The sequence below is a fragment of the Oncorhynchus masou genome, chromosome 15 (assembly GCF_036934945.1).
Source record: "Oncorhynchus masou masou isolate Uvic2021 chromosome 15, UVic_Omas_1.1, whole genome shotgun sequence".
In the NCBI taxonomy this organism is placed as follows: domain Eukaryota; kingdom Metazoa; phylum Chordata; class Actinopteri; order Salmoniformes; family Salmonidae; genus Oncorhynchus; species Oncorhynchus masou.
In genome coordinates this window covers 4,148,832-4,167,410 of record NC_088226.1, presented here as the reverse complement: position 1 = coordinate 4,167,410, position 18,579 = coordinate 4,148,832, and the positions used below count along the sequence as shown (strand labels likewise).

At 42.3% G+C, this 18,579-nt stretch overlaps 1 protein-coding gene across 1 annotated transcript; it reads right to left on the bottom strand.

Annotated features, from left to right (window-relative positions):
* Positions 1-1,981: 1,981 nt before the first annotated feature.
* Positions 1,982-18,461, bottom strand: LOC135555376 (serine/threonine-protein kinase SBK1-like). Its single transcript, XM_064987747.1, has 4 exons — positions 18,202-18,461; positions 13,322-13,560; positions 6,205-6,407; positions 1,982-5,780 (listed from the first exon to the last, which is right to left on the bottom strand). The coding sequence occupies exons 2-4, from the start codon at positions 13,506-13,508 to the stop codon at positions 5,004-5,006; spliced, it is 1,167 nt and encodes a 388-aa protein (XP_064843819.1). The 5' UTR covers positions 13,509-13,560; positions 18,202-18,461; the 3' UTR covers positions 1,982-5,003.
* Positions 18,462-18,579: the final 118 nt, after the last annotated feature.

Genomic DNA, 18,579 nt, shown 5'->3' with positions numbered 1-18,579 from the left:
TGGTATTGGCAGATATTGCTGCACTGTTGGAGCTAGAATCATAAGTATTTAGCTGTATCTGCAATAACATCTGCAAAACTGTGATTTGATTTTATATTTGATTTGATTTGAGATGTCTATATGTAGAGGGCTTGCTCCCAACAATATACTCTTGTGGATATGAAAAGCCTCCTGCATGTTTACCCCTGAAGGGTTTCCAACCTCCAGGACTTGGAGATGAAATGTACAGTTCCACTAGACCTGTAAACCATTCTGCTCTGTACTTGGCAGTGAGTTCACACCCTCTTACACACTTGCTCAAGGCTCTTATAAAGGCTCTTCCACACAGTCTAAACAGGCACACTGTGGCCAGTTTAATATCCATCAGTGTTGGATACAGTATCACACTCTTTTTATTCACATCTAAAGATGTCAAATCTTCATTTGAGCCAGTTTGCTGCAGCAGGAAAACAATCCTGCAGCAACAGGAAATGGGAATTATTATGTGGATTATAACTAATGGACATTTTTGTCGGTGTTGATACACAAAATCAAGTCTGAAATTTCGAAATTGAAATTACAAACTTCAGAAGCCTATTTAAACCTTGGATACACTACAAGTTTTCCTGCAACAGGGTGATTGAATTAAGATCCTACATCTGTACAGGTAATCTCTGTGGTCTTACACTCTGTGTGCATGATTAGCTAAGGAGACTGAACATCATTGTATTTTTTTCATTAGAAGTAACATTCAAATAGTATTTATGGATGTATCAAACCGTTATCCTCCCAGCCGCTCTCCCCCTGCTAGCCACAGCTACAGTAGAGACGGAGAGGCAGTGAGGTGTACAGTGCAGTGCTCTATAGTAATTGCTATGCTGAACATGCAGTCCTGATGATTTCCACTCCAGCAGCAGCAGCACTGCCTTGGCCAGGGTGAGCTGTTGGTTTCCCTGCTGTGCTGCATCCAAGCAGATCCACAGGCCTGCCCTGGTACTGGTTGTCTCAAGCACTGATGCTCACCCTATTCACTCACCCCTTCTCATTATCTCCACACGCTTCATCAATGTGATACACAGTGTAGGCCCCAGAAAGAATATCAAATATTTTTCAGGCCTCCCGAGTTGCGCAGCGGTCTAAAAAACTGCATCACAGTGCTATAGGTATCACTACAGACCCAGGTTTGATCCTGGGCTGTATCACAACCGGCCCGTGATCGGGAGTCCCATAGGGCGGTGCACAATTGGGTTAGGGGAGGGTTTGGCTGGGGGGGGGCTTTACTTGGCTCACCACGCTCTAGCGACTCCTTGTGGCGGGCCGGGCGCCTGCAGGCTGACCTCGGTTGTCAGGTGAACCGTGTTTCCTCAGGCACATTGGTGCAGCTGACTTCTGGGTAAGTGGGCGGGTGTTAAGAAGCACAGTTTAGTGGGTCTTGTTTCGGAGGACGTATGACTCGATCTTCGACCTCCCGAGCCCGTTGGGGAGTTGCAACAATGAGACAAGATAGAAATTGGGGAGAAGAAAATCAAATATATATTTTTCAAATGAGCTAGCAACATTTTGTGGCCAGTAGTCTCCGAACTCTACATTATTAGACTACATAAGCCTTTTGCAAGTAGTTATTGGTTAGTAGTGAGGGTTTAACGTGGTTTAACTAGAAATCCTGGGTCACATTTGCCGAAAAACCCATCTGGGATTGTATTATACAGACCAGCCCTGTTTTGGATAGAATCACTTTACTGTACATCACAACTGAGCAGAAACAATGCATCAGTGGTTTCAGAATTGAGTGGGGCGTCATTGAGTGGGCTCTCTAAAATACCTTTTAAATAAACACCAGAACCATGATTCATCCAGATGAATTATACTTTCAACACAATACAGAGTGGTCATTTCCACCGTGATCTGGTCTAGTAGCACATCTCCTTTCTGTCGCCACCAGCCAGCCATGCTGCAGCCTCTCAGGCATCGCACACTTCAAAGCCACACAACAGATTCAAGCTTCATTTCAGATTGCTTTATTTCATTTTGAATGAAAGGAGAGGAAAGTTTAGGGAAGACAGCATTCTATTGGATGGACTGAATAAGAGATGAGTTCTGGCAGCACATGTTCTACAGACAAACTCCACAACAAAATTACACGCCACAGAAAGACAAGGAAATCCCATAACGTTACTAATAACAAAACACGTAAATAACAGATTTATGAAACATCTACTCATGGGAATATATCAGCAGCTTAGAGGCAACAGAACTGGACTGCTGCTTCCAAAATGCATTGATGTTTATTTAAAGACAAAAAAGTATTGAATTTATTTTTCTCCTGATCAGTCTCGTGTGTTTCTGAGGGGGTGGTGGGTGTGGCAGAGGGGGAAACAGGGCCCAGTGTGTTTGCCTCTGTTTACATACAATAAGTATTTTTTCCAGTAGCAGAAAAATAAATACTGCAACTTTTCACTCTCGAGATTTATTTCAACAGTGTTCCTCCAGAGCAATATTGATTCATGCAAACATTTCTGAAAAACACAACACACAGAGAGGCGAGTCTATTCTAAAATTAACTGTTGTGCATTTCTCCCAAATGCCTCATGTATTTAAGATTTTCCATGGTGGACATTATATCCAGTATCCCATCCTGTTTTCCACCTTTTATATTGTTTCCATTTCAAAGGTAAGCCACACAAAATAAAACAAATAATTCAAGTCACATCCCAAACGTACTTGAGGACATGTAGGTAGTATCCCCGTAGTCCTACTACATCGTCTGTGGTCTTGTGATGGAAGCCTATACAAATACAGCACGTCAAACACAATGGAACAATTCTTTTTTGCTATTTCAGCCCTAGATTTAGTTTTGAGAACAATATCAAATTATGCAAATTTGTGCCACAGCAAAATTTCACTATACAACAATTTTTTTGCACATATTTTTCACTTGAACAATTACTGTACGAGCTGATTTCACACATGTTTTCTTTATTAACCATGCAATTAACAAAATGCTCATCCATTCATCCTTTGATGCGTTCATCTGACATCTGCATGTACACATTTGCCAAACTAATGTATAAAATAAGAGACCAGTCAAGGAAATTCATTTTTAGGATTCTGCCTTTTTACCTACAGTTAAAAGCTAAAAGATAACAAATGAGTTATGGTACGACATGCCCACAGAACATTTAGGTTCAGCTGGAGGTTTTAAATGATCCCTAAAAGAGGATGTATATGGTGTGTATTGTAGTTTTTTTTACCCATATGGTATAATACATTATAAAGTGTATACCTGAGAAAACAAAATGAAACCACTTTATGCTTTACATAAAACATGAACATTTCGTCCTCATGTCACCATGACACAACAGTCAATAAACTAAAGTAAAACCATAGTAGCGTTAAGCTTCTAATAGTTATGTATACTGCAGGCTATCACGTAAAGTCAGCATCTGTGTTCTTATCCATTACTGCATTACTGTCATGGTGTACCAGGCCTAGCAGGCATAGCACGCAGACAAGAGGAGGTGAACTCAACACTCTGACTGACAGAATAATGCACTATAGCTACTGCTAAAGAGGTAATGGCCAACATCAACATAATCCATTCACATGAGAGGAAAAGCAGTTCCATGGGATTATATGACATTGCTATGGGGGAAGGTCAAATGCAGTTTCCCTTTTCAAAATGGCTGCTTAAATTGCACTAGCAGTAAAACACTGGCAAACGTAAAGTATCAAAAAAGTCAAATCTCTAATGCTACTTTATAAAATAAATAGAAAAAATATATGTTCAGAAATCAAGGACTCAAATAAATAATATTAACAAAAACTACATTACATAAAGCTCTTATACCCACTGAACATAAGGGTATACAATACAAACACACCATAGTACCATTGTTTCACATTGCACTATGGTAAAAGTCACAATGACAGCCAACACTCTCTAATTATCGTTTACTGATGCAATTACAGCAGATTCAAGATGGTTTAATTTCTTCCATTATTCCATGAGCCATTTATCAGAGAAGTCATATTTGCAGAGAAATTGCTTGAACATATTGCTTTACGATAGGATCTGGTGAGCTCCAATACAACCTACTAGGACATTATGTTGCTATTCTGTAAAAGCTTGTTTTGTCCTTCACATGTTTGTTGTCTCTGTCCGATCTTGTTGTACATTTTAGTCTCAATATAGCTACAGTACAATACATCAATAAATGCCTGCAGACGCCCACACATCTGTTCAGTAATCAGTACTGGTTGTGATTGTCTTTTGTCATTCCCTCAGAGTTAATCGTCAATAGGAATGTCTGTCAGAATCTATAGTGAAACAACCACCTCCTTCAAGCACAAACCATCATTTTTCCTAATCTTCCTTTCTCCCCAACCTGGTCTCAGAGCAGAGTATGACTCTGTACATAAATCCGTGACACTCCATTTAGCATGATATGTTAAGTTTCGTTTCGTATGGTATGTATAATTTGTGGATGTCCATCACCCATTTCATATGATATTTAACGAATTACATTTCGTATTATATATTACAAATTGTCTAAACGTACATTAAGCTACAAATTTGCAAAAGGTACTATATGTTACGAATTCTATCCAGGTGGCTAACTTTAGCTAGCTGGCTAACGTTAGCTAGGCTGGGGGTTAGGGGTCAGGGTTAAGGTTAGGGGAAGGGTTAGCGAACATGGTAAGTAGCTAAAAAGTAGTAAGTAGTACAAAAGTTGGTAGAGTTATCTGTGATGAGATTCATATTTGCTACCTTTGGGTTGCTAGACATACGCCTGACCAACCACCCAACTTTCGTTTTTGCCTTAAGTAATCACCTGTCTTCTGTAACCTTACAAAAAGTAACATATCATAATAATTTCAGTGTCGAGGATTTACATTTACGATGTTACTTCTCGTCTATGAGACCAGGCTGTTCTCCCACCTCTTCCTTTAACCAGGAAGATTGTTCTCTGTTATTTGACCTTCGTATGTTAGTGTGTGTGTATGTGTGTGCACATAGCCAATCTCTACACACAGATTTCAATGGGCGTGGCGACCAAGATGCCTCCGTTGTCACGGGAGACACGTTCGTAGCTGCTGGTGGAGGAGGGGGAGACAGTGGAGGAGTAGTGTCCGCCCATGGGCTCTATCAGGCTCTGCTGCTTTAGCCTGTCCACCAGTACATCCTCTTCAGATGACGACGAGCTGAGCTCCACCTGGGGCCCACTGCCCACTGACCCTCCTCCTGCAACGCTGCTGCTGCCCGGCTCATTGTCCAGCATCCAGTGGTGGTTGAAGTAGCTGAAAACCTCCTTAACGGAGCAGCGGCGCTGCTGCTCAATGGACAGGAGCCTGCGGAACATGCGCAGCCCCTCGTCTGTGAAGCGCCGCCACTGAGAGGGCACCGTGCCCGTCCGGCGCCGCTGCCAGCGCACAAACTCCTGGTAGAAGGCGTCCGACGGCAGGGCCTTCTCCCAGGGGAAGTTGCCGGTGAGCATACAGAAGAGGAGGACACCGAAGGCCCACACGTCAGTGCTGTAGTCCACGCAGAAGCCCTCGTGCTGAGAGGCGTCGCACAACTCCGGTGCCGTGTACGGGATGGTTCCGCTGACACGCTTCACTGGGGAGCCGGCACGCCGCGTCATGCCGAAGTCTGACAGCTTGACCTTACGGCACTCTTTGTCAAAGATGAGGATGTTCTCAGGCTTGATGTCCCGGTGGACTAGCTTCTTACAGTGCAGGTAGTCCAGGGCGATGGCCACCTGGTGGACACAACGCTTAGCCACCGTCTCTGGAAGGCCCACCTAAACAGAGACGAGTACACACTGAGGTCAAACAATCCACCAGCAAGTAAAAGATTTCATCCGTCCATGAGAATGTGTGTTTGGCCATAAGCCAAGGATTTTATGTAACTCTCCACAGTACATGTTGACTAGGGGTTATCAGGTATTACATTAGTTATAGAAAATAACTTTCTATAAATAGTCTTCAATGGATGACGAGTGGTTAGATAATGACTTGGATTATGTTGCTATCTGAGCTTTTTCTAAAAATAGATATACAGCACCGATATCTCACATTAATTTTACACATGAACATTTATCATGTAAAATCTGTACATTATCCTTCAGCTGGAAATAAAATAGCTTTTATGTTATTCCTATTTCAGACATGATGTTGAGAGCCTTCTATTGTAACAGCAGATGAACACACCTCTGTTCATCTCACCTGAGGGGGAATGACGTCGAAGAGGTCTCCTGCCAGGGCATACTCCTGAGCGAAGACGTAGTAGTCGTCTGTCTCAAAGGCAATGCCGAACATGTTGATGATAAAGGGGCAGGGAGACAGGTACAGAGAGATGCTGTACTCCCTTAAGAAGCTCTTCAGTTTGGTTGTTTTCTTCCTCAAGAACTTCAGAGCCATCTTAGTGCCTAGAACATAATGTACAGTACTGGATGAGAAATGTTCTGTGAGTTCTATGAGACAGTTAGCTGCACCAAATTCAGGCTTGTAAATAAATTAAACTGATATTAATTACAAAACCTGTCTGGGATTAATTCAATTTAGTGAGGTTACAGGATTTCATCCAAGACCACATTTTTTTCACTGAGGGGGGGGGGGGTCTATAAATATATTTATAAATATTCCAAAGCCTCTGTCAGAATAGTTTAGTCATGTCACAATCCTCTTTAGCTACAGAGAGGAGGGGATGGGGCTGCATGGGCACTTCAGCTTTGATGCAGCGGATTTGGCAGTAAATTGAAAGTGATTACATACAAAAGTGTTGCAGTAAACACGTACTGAAATAGAGCCAGTAAGTGCAACGCTAATGAAATTAGAGCCAATGATTGGGAGGGAGGCTGCTTTTCCTTTGCATGTCTGTAAATCCTTGTGATTCATATACACTCAGTATAAAAAACATGAAGAACACCTTTCCATGTCAGACTGACCAGGTGAATCCAAGTGAAAGCTACGATCCCTTATTGATGTCACTTGTTAAATCCACTTCAATCAGTGTAGATGAAGGAGAGGAGTCAGGTTAAAGAAGTGTTTTTAAGCCTTGAGACAATTGAAGATATGGATTGTGTATGTTTGCCATTCAGAGGGTGAATGGGCCAGACAAAATATTTAAGTGCCTTTGAATGGGGTTTGGTAGTAGGTACCAGGCGCACCGGTTTGTGTCAAGAACTGCAACGCTGCTGGGTTTTTCCACCAGTTTCCCGGATGTTTCAAGAATGGTCCACCACCCAAAGGACATCCAGCCAACTTGACACAACTGTGGGAAGCATTGGAGTCAACATGGGCCAGCATCACTTTCGACACCTTGAGAGTCCATGCCCCAATGAAATTAGGCTGGTCTGAGGGTAAAGGGGGGGGGGGGGGTGCAACTCAATACTAGGAAAGTGTTCCTAATGTTTGGTATATGCAGTGAATAACATAAAGACACAGGAAGCATGACATGGATTCTGTCATCTGGGAGGAATAGCGCAGAGCAATCTGGAAGGAAATGTCTCAGAACCTTCTACCGACTACAGCCTATTTCCCCAAATGACAGGAAAACAGACATTAGCAGAGGAAATATGGGAAGGGGACAAGGTCAAGACGAGGAGATGGATATTTGCCAGATAGAAATGCCTCAATGTCTGTCTCTCCCTGGGGAAAAGAGAAGCTTCTCCAATAGCACCACCTCAGCTCTGGTCAGAGCATAAAGTAGTGAGCATGCAGACCTGACGCTTGGGTTCAATCTTGGTTTCATCAGAATCTTGTTTCTCATGGTCTAAGAGTCCTTTAGGTGCCTTTTGGCAATCTCCAAGCTGGCTGACATGTGCCTTTTACTGAGAAGTGGCTTCCATCTAGTTGCTTCCATTGGTGGAGTGCTGTAGAAAATGGTTGTCCTTCTGGAAGGTTCTCCCATCTCCACAGAGGAACTGGAGCTCTGTCAGAGTGACCATTGGGTTCTTGGTCACCTTCCTGACCAAGGCCCTTATCTCCCGATTGCTCAGTTTGGCCGGGTGGCCAGCTATAGGAAGTGTCTTGGTCTTTCTAAACTTCTTCCATTTAAGAATGATGGAGGCCCCTGTGTTCTTGGGGACCTTCAATGATGCAGACATTTTTTGGTACCCTTCCTCAGATCTGTGCCTTGACACAATCCTGTCTCAGAGCCCTACAGACAATTCCTTCAACCTCATGGCTTGGTTTTTGCTCTGACATGCACTATCAACTGTGGGACCTTACATAGACAGGTGTGCCTTTCCAAATAATTTTCAATCAATTTACTTTACCGTAGGGGGACTCCAATCAAGTTGAAGAAACATCTCAAGGATGATCAATGGTAACAGGATGCACCTGAGCTCAATTTCAAGTCTCATTGCAAAGAGTCTTGAATACTTATGGAAATAAGGTATTTCTGTTTTGATTTTTAATACATTTGCAAAAGAAAATGTAAAACTGTTTTCTCGTTGTCATTGTGGAGTATTGTGTGCAGATTGATGAGTATTGTATTTATTGAATCCATTTTTGAATAAGACTGTAACATAACAACATGTATACTTTCCGACTGTATATTTTTTCATAAAAGTCCTCTTGGGTTTCTAACCTCCCCTACATCTTTACTGTACCTTATTTTGTTAATGTCACTGTTTGTCTTTCACTTGTCTTTTTGTGTGTGAATAAATGAAACTAAAACTACACCAAATGATATGATCGTTGATATGGTAAAAACGGAATGTTGGTAAAAATGGAATGTTGGTAAAAACGGAATGTTGAACTATTCAAATCAATAGAGAAAATTGTATTGGGAAAATATTTGCACTGCAAATAGAAGATAACTAATATTGTCTCTCTACAGTCGTATACAAAAGTGAACACTAAATATTAATTGAACATACTGTACATTTTGAAGAGATTTAGATGGATATTCACTCACAGAGAAATTGTGAATATTAATTCTAACTAAATCAGATATGAAAGTGAAGAACTGTTTTGATAGCTTGCTTCAAAATGATTTGATCTCCTAATATACATTTTTGCTGAATTGTGGTAATCCCACATGATGACTGATATGCAATGAATTATTCCAGAAAGACAGCTCTACATTCAAGCGAATATCCACCTGTGTGATGGATTGAGTGAGCATTATCAAAACTATCATCAAACTATAAAATAAAGATTGGTCTCCCCTATGAATCATCCTAATCTGAGATTATACCCAAATTTACAGCCACCCTGTCACGTTCTGACCTTTATTTCCTTCGTTTTGTCATTATTTAGTATGGTCAGGGCGTGAGTTGGGGTGGACAGTCTATGTTTGTTTTTCTATGATTTGGGTATTTCTATGTTTCGGCCTAGTATGGTTCTCAATCAGAGGCAGGTGTCATTAGTTGTCTCTGATTGAGAATCATACTTAAGTAGCCTGGGTTTCACTGTGTGTTTGTGGGTGATTGTTCCTGTCTCTGTGTTTGCACCAGAGAGGGCTGTTTTGGGTCTTGTCTTGTCTTGTCTTGTCTTGTCTTGTCTTGTCTTGTCTTGTCTTGTCTTGTCTTGTCTTGTCTTGTCTTGTCTTGTCTTGTCTTGTCTTGTCTTGTCTTGTCTTGTCTTGTTAGTTCATGTGTAGAGTCTTTATTATAGAACCATGAATAGAAACCACGCTGCATTTTGGTCCGCCTCTCCTTCACCGCAAGAAAGCCGTTAACACCCTAATTACACAGCAGCATGATTTAGAAGTCATCATATACATACTATTCAACACATCTCTGACGGCAAGAAATCTTTTTATTATTTATGTCCTGAGCTGATAGCGTCAAATGTTTGAATTTGGGAATGTAATATGGTGGCAGCTTGGGATCCGAGAGCTGGGTAAATATTCTTTACCTTTATTTAACTAGACAAGTCAATTAAGAAAAAAAAACGTATTTACAATGACGGCCTACACCGACCACACCCAGACGACGCTGGGCCAATTGTGCGCCTCCCTATGGGACTCCGAATCACGGCGGGTTGTGATACAGCCTGGATGGAAGGGTTTTTGTACATGATTTAGGTCTAATGACAACCCAGTGATAGTGGTTTTAGACATGATTGAGGTCTAATGACAACCCAGTAATAGTGGTTTTGGACATGATTTAGGTCTAATGACAACCCAGTGATAGTTGTTTTGGACATGATTTAGGTCTAATGACAACCCAGTGATAGCGGTTTTAGACATGATTGAGGTCTAATGACAACCCAGTGATAGTGGTTTTGGACATGATTTAGGTCTAATGACAACCCAGTGATAGTGGTTTTGGACATGATTTAGGTCTAATAACCCAGTAATAGTGGTTTTGGACATGATTTAGGTCTAATGACAACCCAGTGATAGTGGTTTTGGACATGATTTAGGTCTAATGACAACCCAGTAATAGTGGTTTTGGACATGATTTCGGTCTAATGACAACCCAGTGATAGTGGTTTTGGACATGATTTAGGTCTAATGACAAACCAGTGATAGTGGTTTTGGACATGATTTAGGTCTAATGACAACCAAGTGATAGTGGTTTGGACATGATTTAGGTCTAATGACAACCCAGTGATAGTGGTTTTGGACATGATTTAGGTCTAATGACAACCCAGTGATAGTGGTTTTGGACATGACTTAGGTCTAATGACAACCCAGTGATAGTGGTTTTGGACATGATTTACATCTAATGACAACCCAGTGATAGTGGTTTTGGACATGATTTTGGTCTAATGACAACCCAGTGATAGTTGTTTTGGACATGATTTAGGTTTTGGACATGATTTAGGTCTAATGTCAACCCAGTGATAGTGGTTTTGGACATGACTTAGGTCTAATGACAACCCAGTGATAGTGGTTTTGGACATGATTTAGGTCTAATGACAACCCAGTGATAGTGGTTTTGGACATGATTTAGGTCTAATGACAACCCAGTGATAGTGGTTTTGGACATGATTTAGGTCTAATGACAACCCAGTGATAGTGGTTTTGGACATGATTTGGGTCTAATGACAACCCAGGAATAGTGGTTTTGGACATGATTTAGGTCTAATGACAACCCAGTGATAGTGGTTTTGTACATGATTTACATCTAATGACAACCCAGTGATAGTGGTTTTGTACATGATTTACATCTAATGACAACCCAGTGATAGTGGTTTTGGACATGATTTAGGTCTAATGACAACCCAGTGATAGTGGTTTTGTACATGATTTGGGTCTAATGACAACCCAGTGATAGTGGTTTTGGACATGATTTAGGTCTAATGACAACCCAGTGATAGTGGTTTTGGACATGATTTAGGTTTTGGACTTGATTTAGGTCTAATGTCAACCCAGTGATAGTTGTTTTGGACATGATTTAGGTCTAATGACAACCCAGTGATAGTGGTTTTGGACATGATTTCGGTCTAATGACAACCCAGTGATAGTGATTTTGGACATGATTTAGGTCTAATGACAACCCAGTGATAGTGGTTTTGGACATGATTTAGGTCTAATGACAACCCAGTGATAGTGGTTTTGGACATGATTTAGGTCTAATGACAACCCAGTGATAGTGGTTTTGGACATGATTTAGGTCTAATGACAACCCAGTGATAGTGGTTTTGGACATGATTTGGGTCTAATGACAACCCAGTGATAGTGGTTTTGGACATGATTTCGGTCTAATGACAACCCAGTGATAGTGGTTTTGGACATGATTTAGGTCTAATGACAACCCAGTGATAGTGGTTTTGGACATGATTTAGGTCTAATGACAACCCAGTGATAGTGGTTTTGGACATGATTTAGGTCTAATGACAACCCAGTGATAGTGGTTTTGGACATGATTTAGGTCTAATGACAACCCAGTGATAGTTGTTTTGGACATGATTTAGGTCTAATGACAACCCAGTGATAGTGGTTTTGGACATGATTTAGGTCTAATGACAACCCAGTGATAGTGGTTTTGGACATGATTTAGGTCTAATGACAACCCAGTGATAGTGGTTTTGGACATGATTTAGGTCTAATGACAACCCAGTGATAGTGGTTTTGGACATGATTTAGGTCTAATGACAACCCAGTGATAGTGGTTTTGGACATGATTTAGGTCTAATGACAACCCAGTGATAGTGGTTTTGGACATGATTTAGGTCTAATGACAACCCAGTGATAGTGGTTTTGGACATGATTTAGGTCTAATGACAACCCAGTGATAGTGGTTTTGGACATGATTTAGGTCTAATGACAACCCAGTGATAGTGGTTTTGGACATGATTTAGGTCTAATGACAACCCAGTGATAGTGGTTTTGGACATGATTTAGGTCTAATGACAACCCAGTGATAGTGGTTTTGGACATGATTTAGGTCTAATGACAACCCAGTGATAGTGGTTTTGGACATGATTTAGGTCTAATGACAACCCAGTGATAGTGGTTTTGGACATGATTTAGGTCTAATGACAACCCAGTGATAGTGGTTTTGGACATGATTTAGGTCTAATGACAACCCAGTGATAGTGGTTTTGGACATGATTTAGGTCTAATGACAACCCAGTGATAGTGGTTTTGGACATGATTTAGGTCTAATGACAACCCAGTGATAGTGGTTTTGGACATGATTTAGGTCTAATGACAACCCAGTGATAGTGGTTTTGGACATAATTTAGGTCTAATGACAACCCAGTGATAGTGGTTTTGGACATGATTTAGGTCTAATGACAACCCAGTGATAGTGGTTTTGGATAGTTCCAGATGGTGTGTCCTTTCACTGCTTTATAAAAGAGCGGAGGACAAACTGTGCACTTTGGTGGCTTGTGTATGTCATTATTCCGCTAGATGTAGGAGGGTCATTTGCTCCCCCCCACACACTTTTGAATTAGTTAAACAAGACTGTAAAGTGGACTGAGCAGATGGTTGTCATTTTGGCTTGCATTTTATGTCACAAAGGTTGAAAAGATTTGCTAAAATGGGTCATTTTGTTAAGCAATCTGGATGGGGTTTGTGCTTCACTGCTATTCCGAAACTAGGGACACCGCATTCACTGTAATTATGGTCCACAAGTTAATTTTTTAAAGAGTGGAGCGATCTAAATACTTCAAAGATATGTACGATTACTGTGACCGTGGAAAACATGTAAAAAAACAAAAACATTTTAGACGGAATCTGGAGTGAATCGAAATGTTCTGATCGTAAACACTGATATAAAACTCCTGAATTTTTCATTTCTTTTCACATCAGCAAGCAATGTTTCCATTTTATTGAGCTCTGTTGATGGTCTTTCTGGAATAGACCAACTGACATGAATATAACACATTGGTTATTCTCAATGGCGCAGGTAGCTTCCATCAGAGACAAACTCACCCCTGATTTTGTGGATGACCAGGTCCACTTTCCCATAGGTGCCCTTACCCAGCTCCCTGATGACCTCATAGTACTTGCTGATGTCTAGCTTCTCCAGGTTCTGGGCAGCAATGAGCTGCAGCTCCTCCAGGATGTCGATGGAGGCGCGGGACCCAGACCCGTGGGACCCATGGGGAGAGGAGCTCATTCTGCCTGGGAGAGATGCCTGGAGCACAGGGATCTGGTGACCGCTGTTGTTCCTAAAGAAGTTAACAGGAGGAGCAGGAAGGAATGCAAGGTTAAAGAGAGATAGGCACGTAGCCTATATAGTGAAAATGGTGGATACACCAATTGCTTTAGTGTCTCGCCTCTCTCTACACACAGAGAGACACACGCCTCGCTTATCGACAACATCAAAGACAATGAGTGTTTTGTATCCGAGACAAATAAGCTCTTATGTAACCATTGCATCCTGCGTTAAACACAGATCTACTTTCCGCTGTGTGAAGCCCCTTTCAAGTGACCGAGATCACAGGCCTCTGTTTCAGTGCTGGGAAACACACAACCACTGAAGAGGAAAGAACAGAGACAACTAATTCCCTTTCCACTTCACTAGTCAGTCACTCGCACTCTGGATTCAGATCATTTGGCTATGCTTCTTCTGTTACTCTTCTCTGCCCTCCAAAACTTTGGAGGGCACAGCTCCTGTTAGAGTTCTGTGAGATCCATAAAACCTTTAGTCTAAGTCTGAGCCTCAAATTACTCAGAGCATCAACTCAACATTCACTTGCATGGAAAAGGAGAGACACAGCGACAACAGTGGTTCATTCTTGACAGGCACTTTCATTATCTCGCCTGCCGGTGAAATTTTGTCAGCTTAGCTCATTGCAGATCTGTTTCAGTTGGCTGTCTGATCCAAGACCATGTAACGACAAGCCAAGAAACACTCATTTGCAATATCCTTTCTTTCATCACCCAGGGCAGACAAATCTCTGAATGACTGAATGAACTTCACGGCCCTGATGGTACAGCAGAATTGTGCCATCTCCCATTAATGAAGATAAGAATGTGTTGAATGAGACAGGATGCGAGAGACATCCTGTGGATAGTCCATCTGTGTATGCCTCAGGGACGGTTCCACAGTGTGTGTGTGTGTGTGTGTGTGTGTGTGTGTGTGTGTGTGTGTGTGTGTGTGTGTGTGTGTGTGTGTGTGTGTGTGTGTGTGTGTGTGTACTTATTTTTCTGTGAGTTTGTGCATTGTACATGTGTGACAATTCACTGAGAAGGGGAGCCAGCTGGCTGTCCATCAGAGCAGTACTATGACTACTAGCAGCAGTCCAGTCAGCATCCCACTGACAAGGTTATTAAAACACACAACAGCCTAGGCAGCCCAGTCCCGTTTCTCTTCTACATATGAAGATGAACCAGCGCCTCAAACACACAGACACACACACACACACTTTTGCATGGTTTGTGTCATATCAAAGAGCCTGGAGATGAAAGGAGAGTCAAACAGTGGTAATTAAGCTCTGCTCCTCTGCTGCAGCCCTGACTCAGCCCCACAGCAGCCACCAGGCCCGCTCCCTCGCTACTCCCCATCCCCGCTTCCTGCTCCCAGTCCCCGTCCCCGGAATATTCATGCCACCGCTATTGCCAGGAGGACCTCTGGGAGCACCAAGCTGTTTGTCACACAGATAGAGCACTGTGACCACCGTGCCATGTCTTCTCTCAATGGGATTCAGCTCATCTGTATTCAAAGCACAGACGGAGCACAGTTTGACTGGTGTACCTTGAGTCACAGCCCTCATCCCCACCCCTCCTCCTTCTGTATCCCCATGTGACGCTGGTCTTTGCATAACACACTGGAGAAAAGGTGGTCGATGAGGATTGGTGACTGGAGGGCCCAAGGGGCAGTACTGCATGTGGGGGAGGGGCTGGGTAGTACTGCAGATGGGGGAGGGGCTGGGTAGTACTGCAGATGGGGGAGGGGCTGAGCAGTGCAGTGAGAGGCCTGGACACTGAGGACATTTTTGTCGCCTTTCTGCATGCAGCTCACAGCTCATAGAGGGCAGACAGGCAGGCAGACAGGCTGTAGTTAATTGCTGGCGATGCCAGGGATATTGACTTACAGTCTGGGTTCTATGTGACTATAGGTAGGATACGTGACAACCCGTACAAAGTGCTGAGCAATGGTCAGTGCTGAGCAATCTGCCTCCTGCTCTCGACACTCACGCACGTGCACGCAGATACATTTACATTTACACTCACACAAACACACCCCACACAACAGAAAGAGCAGCACAGCAAGAGCTGCCTTGGCCAGTTGATCAATGCTGCCTGCCAAGGTCCATTCTTGAGTATTTACACCTAATAATAATGTGTAATGTCTAATCAATAGATTTGGGAGTAAAGAGGTAATCCACCTACAAAATGTTACCATCACTGTAACATGAGCCGGAGTGATTCATTTGTAGATATGCAGTGTAAATTGTGAATCTCAAGCTTTGTTAGTAAGATTTGATGTGATTAAGTATGATTTTCTAGAGGGGAAACAACAATGTACATGACTGATTAACATGTCAAAATCTACACAAATCAAGAGACTGACTGTGAAATGGGATCACAGTTTTGTGATGTATTCTTCATGGCACTGCCTGTCTCCCACAGTTACGATGTGGATGATTGCCGCCCAGTCCCTGATTAAATGAGGAGTCTGGCACTCTTATAAACGTGTCCCATGTCCTATGTAACACACGTTCACTGTCTTGTCTTGCTTAGCCATTTAGATTCAAATGGAAACTGTGACATGGTCTTTGATGTTGTAAAATGTATTCATCCATGGATGCAACACAGCATCCATCTACAGTGGATTGTGTGTGCATAGCAGGTTCTCTGTGTTGTTGTTCAGTGCAGTAGGTATTCCAACAAAGGTATCACAGTTACTTAGAGAAGTCCTACCACAGCTTTACTTGACGTAAGGCCGTTGATGCAGTGAGATTGCAATTTGAGTTCTGCTGGTCTGGTAGATAGTTCAATTACCTGGGCCATTGACCATGTTGGCAGGCTGTTGGAGTATGTCCTAAACCCAAACAGAACATCCAGCCAATGTACTGTTTTCTTTGTTTAACTATGGAGTGGGGGCCATTCGCCTCTATTTGCTGTAAATGTTTGAACGAATCTAACACAGCCCATTTTACCATCCTCAAAAAAATACATTGTCCTACATTTCCAAACAGCTAGGGGTTGTGAATATAGTTTTGTGTGTTTGTATAGTACCAGAACTAATCTGCAGAATAGGTCAGCCTGTATGGAGGGTGCTTTAGTTGTCATGACTCATAACACCTATGAATAATAAGGGTCAACATGGTTTATTTGGTGTTGTAACAGTGAGCAATTTAGACCAAAAGATAGAACAATGCAAAACAGTGCAGAAGTCCTTCTCCTGGGGTCTGCCCACTGGTAAAATTGGCTATATCCCAAGGACTAGGTGAACTGGGTGCCACTGTTGTTTCCTCTCACAGTCAAGGAGAAATGCCAGACAGACTGGCACCTTGATACCCTTAGCGTATTATTGTCAAATACAAACAGGTGAGTGCCAGTACAAAAACACCCACAATGCCCCCAAACCAGCAGCTCTCAAATCACAAATCTCACAATTTGAATGATATAACGGTACATCTAGAATTAAGTTTGCATCTTAAGAGAGGGATGGGTTTCTGTTGTCTCTCACAAACCATTCAAAATCACCAGAGGGGTTTATCCAACCTCCACCAACAGCAAAGTCAACTGTTTTCACTCACATTGCTTACATAACACTGTCACTGTCTGTCTGAGAGGAAAGCCATCCAACCTGCTGCTCTGGGTAATGCTGAGTATCTGAATATGATCCCCATTACATCTACAGTATGGTCAGTGAGGGACACTTCACAAAGAATATAGTTTGCATATGCTCTGAATGCTATAGCTGTTTCTCCATCTCACACTGCTGTATGGCCAGTGTGAGATGAAGCTGAAAAAAGGCAAAGGTTAGAATAGATATCCTCTGAACACTCTGGCTAAGTGACCACAGAACACACAAGTCTTTGGATCACTTGTCCCAGCACAGACAAAGCATAGACACGATTATCGTCAGACGCTATTATCTACAGCGTCTGACGAGAACAATGACATGTTGTGTCTACAAGCAGCATGGAGGATTCATATGGAACTTTACTGTAGGTGTTAAAAGAATAGAAAAATAATTTGTGTAAATGTGTGTGTGTGTGTGTGTGTGTGTGTGTGTGTGTGTGTGTGTGTGTGTGTGTGTGTGTGTGTGTGTGTGTGAACAGACAAACAGATAAGGCACTGAGGAGAGGAGCATAGGAACATCCACACCAACACACAACAGTTTACACTGACAGATGTAGCACTTGAGCACATCATATCCATTTCAAATGGCCTTCTACACAGGTATTACATACATACATATCACTGCAATTCATTGGAAGGCTATTTCACTATGATGCTGTCAAGCCAAATGGCTTCAGACATAGGCTATCATACCCATTGTTCTTCTCCTACTGTTGACTATACTGGTCTCAGGCTACATGTTACGATGCCGTAGAGGTATTAAATAATAGGTTACAGTAAGACAATAATGCACAACAAATAACAATTTGAGAGATGTAAGCACACAATTTAAACCACCAAGCTAATTCTAAACCATATGTTAAAGCACATCGACTTGCTTGTAAACATGCCATTACGGGATGAAAACAGACCAGCAGGAATAATGAATGTGTGAAACATTATGCAAAATCAACAAGCAGGTCTATAAAATCCAAATAAAAGCACTGATAAATTGATTTAAATTGTTATGATCCAACCAACAATGATGATTCCTTGTTATCAATGTCTCTTACCTCTCAGATTGCGCTGCATGCAATAGCTGGTGCTGTCATTCCGTTCAGCAGAAACTTTAATTGTATAGCAGGATACCCCGTTACAGGACTGGTCTGATTTTCTGTGCAAAATCGTGTCTTTGAATAGTGCAGATTCAACGCTTTGTTGCCGATATGCACAGCGGCGCACAATAATATCACCTTGCTGGTGCTTCTGTCTGCTTCGTCAGTACCTCTGTCAGACTGTCTTGCCCTTTTGTTTCTGTCGGCCTACGGCTGCTAGATGCAACTACCGCCAGGCAGCGAGACTGCATTAACGCCAGCCCTCCGCAGCGGCGGTCCAATCGGAGAGCAGAGCGAAGCAGCAGCGGCGCGACATAAGGGAGGGAGGGGGTCTTG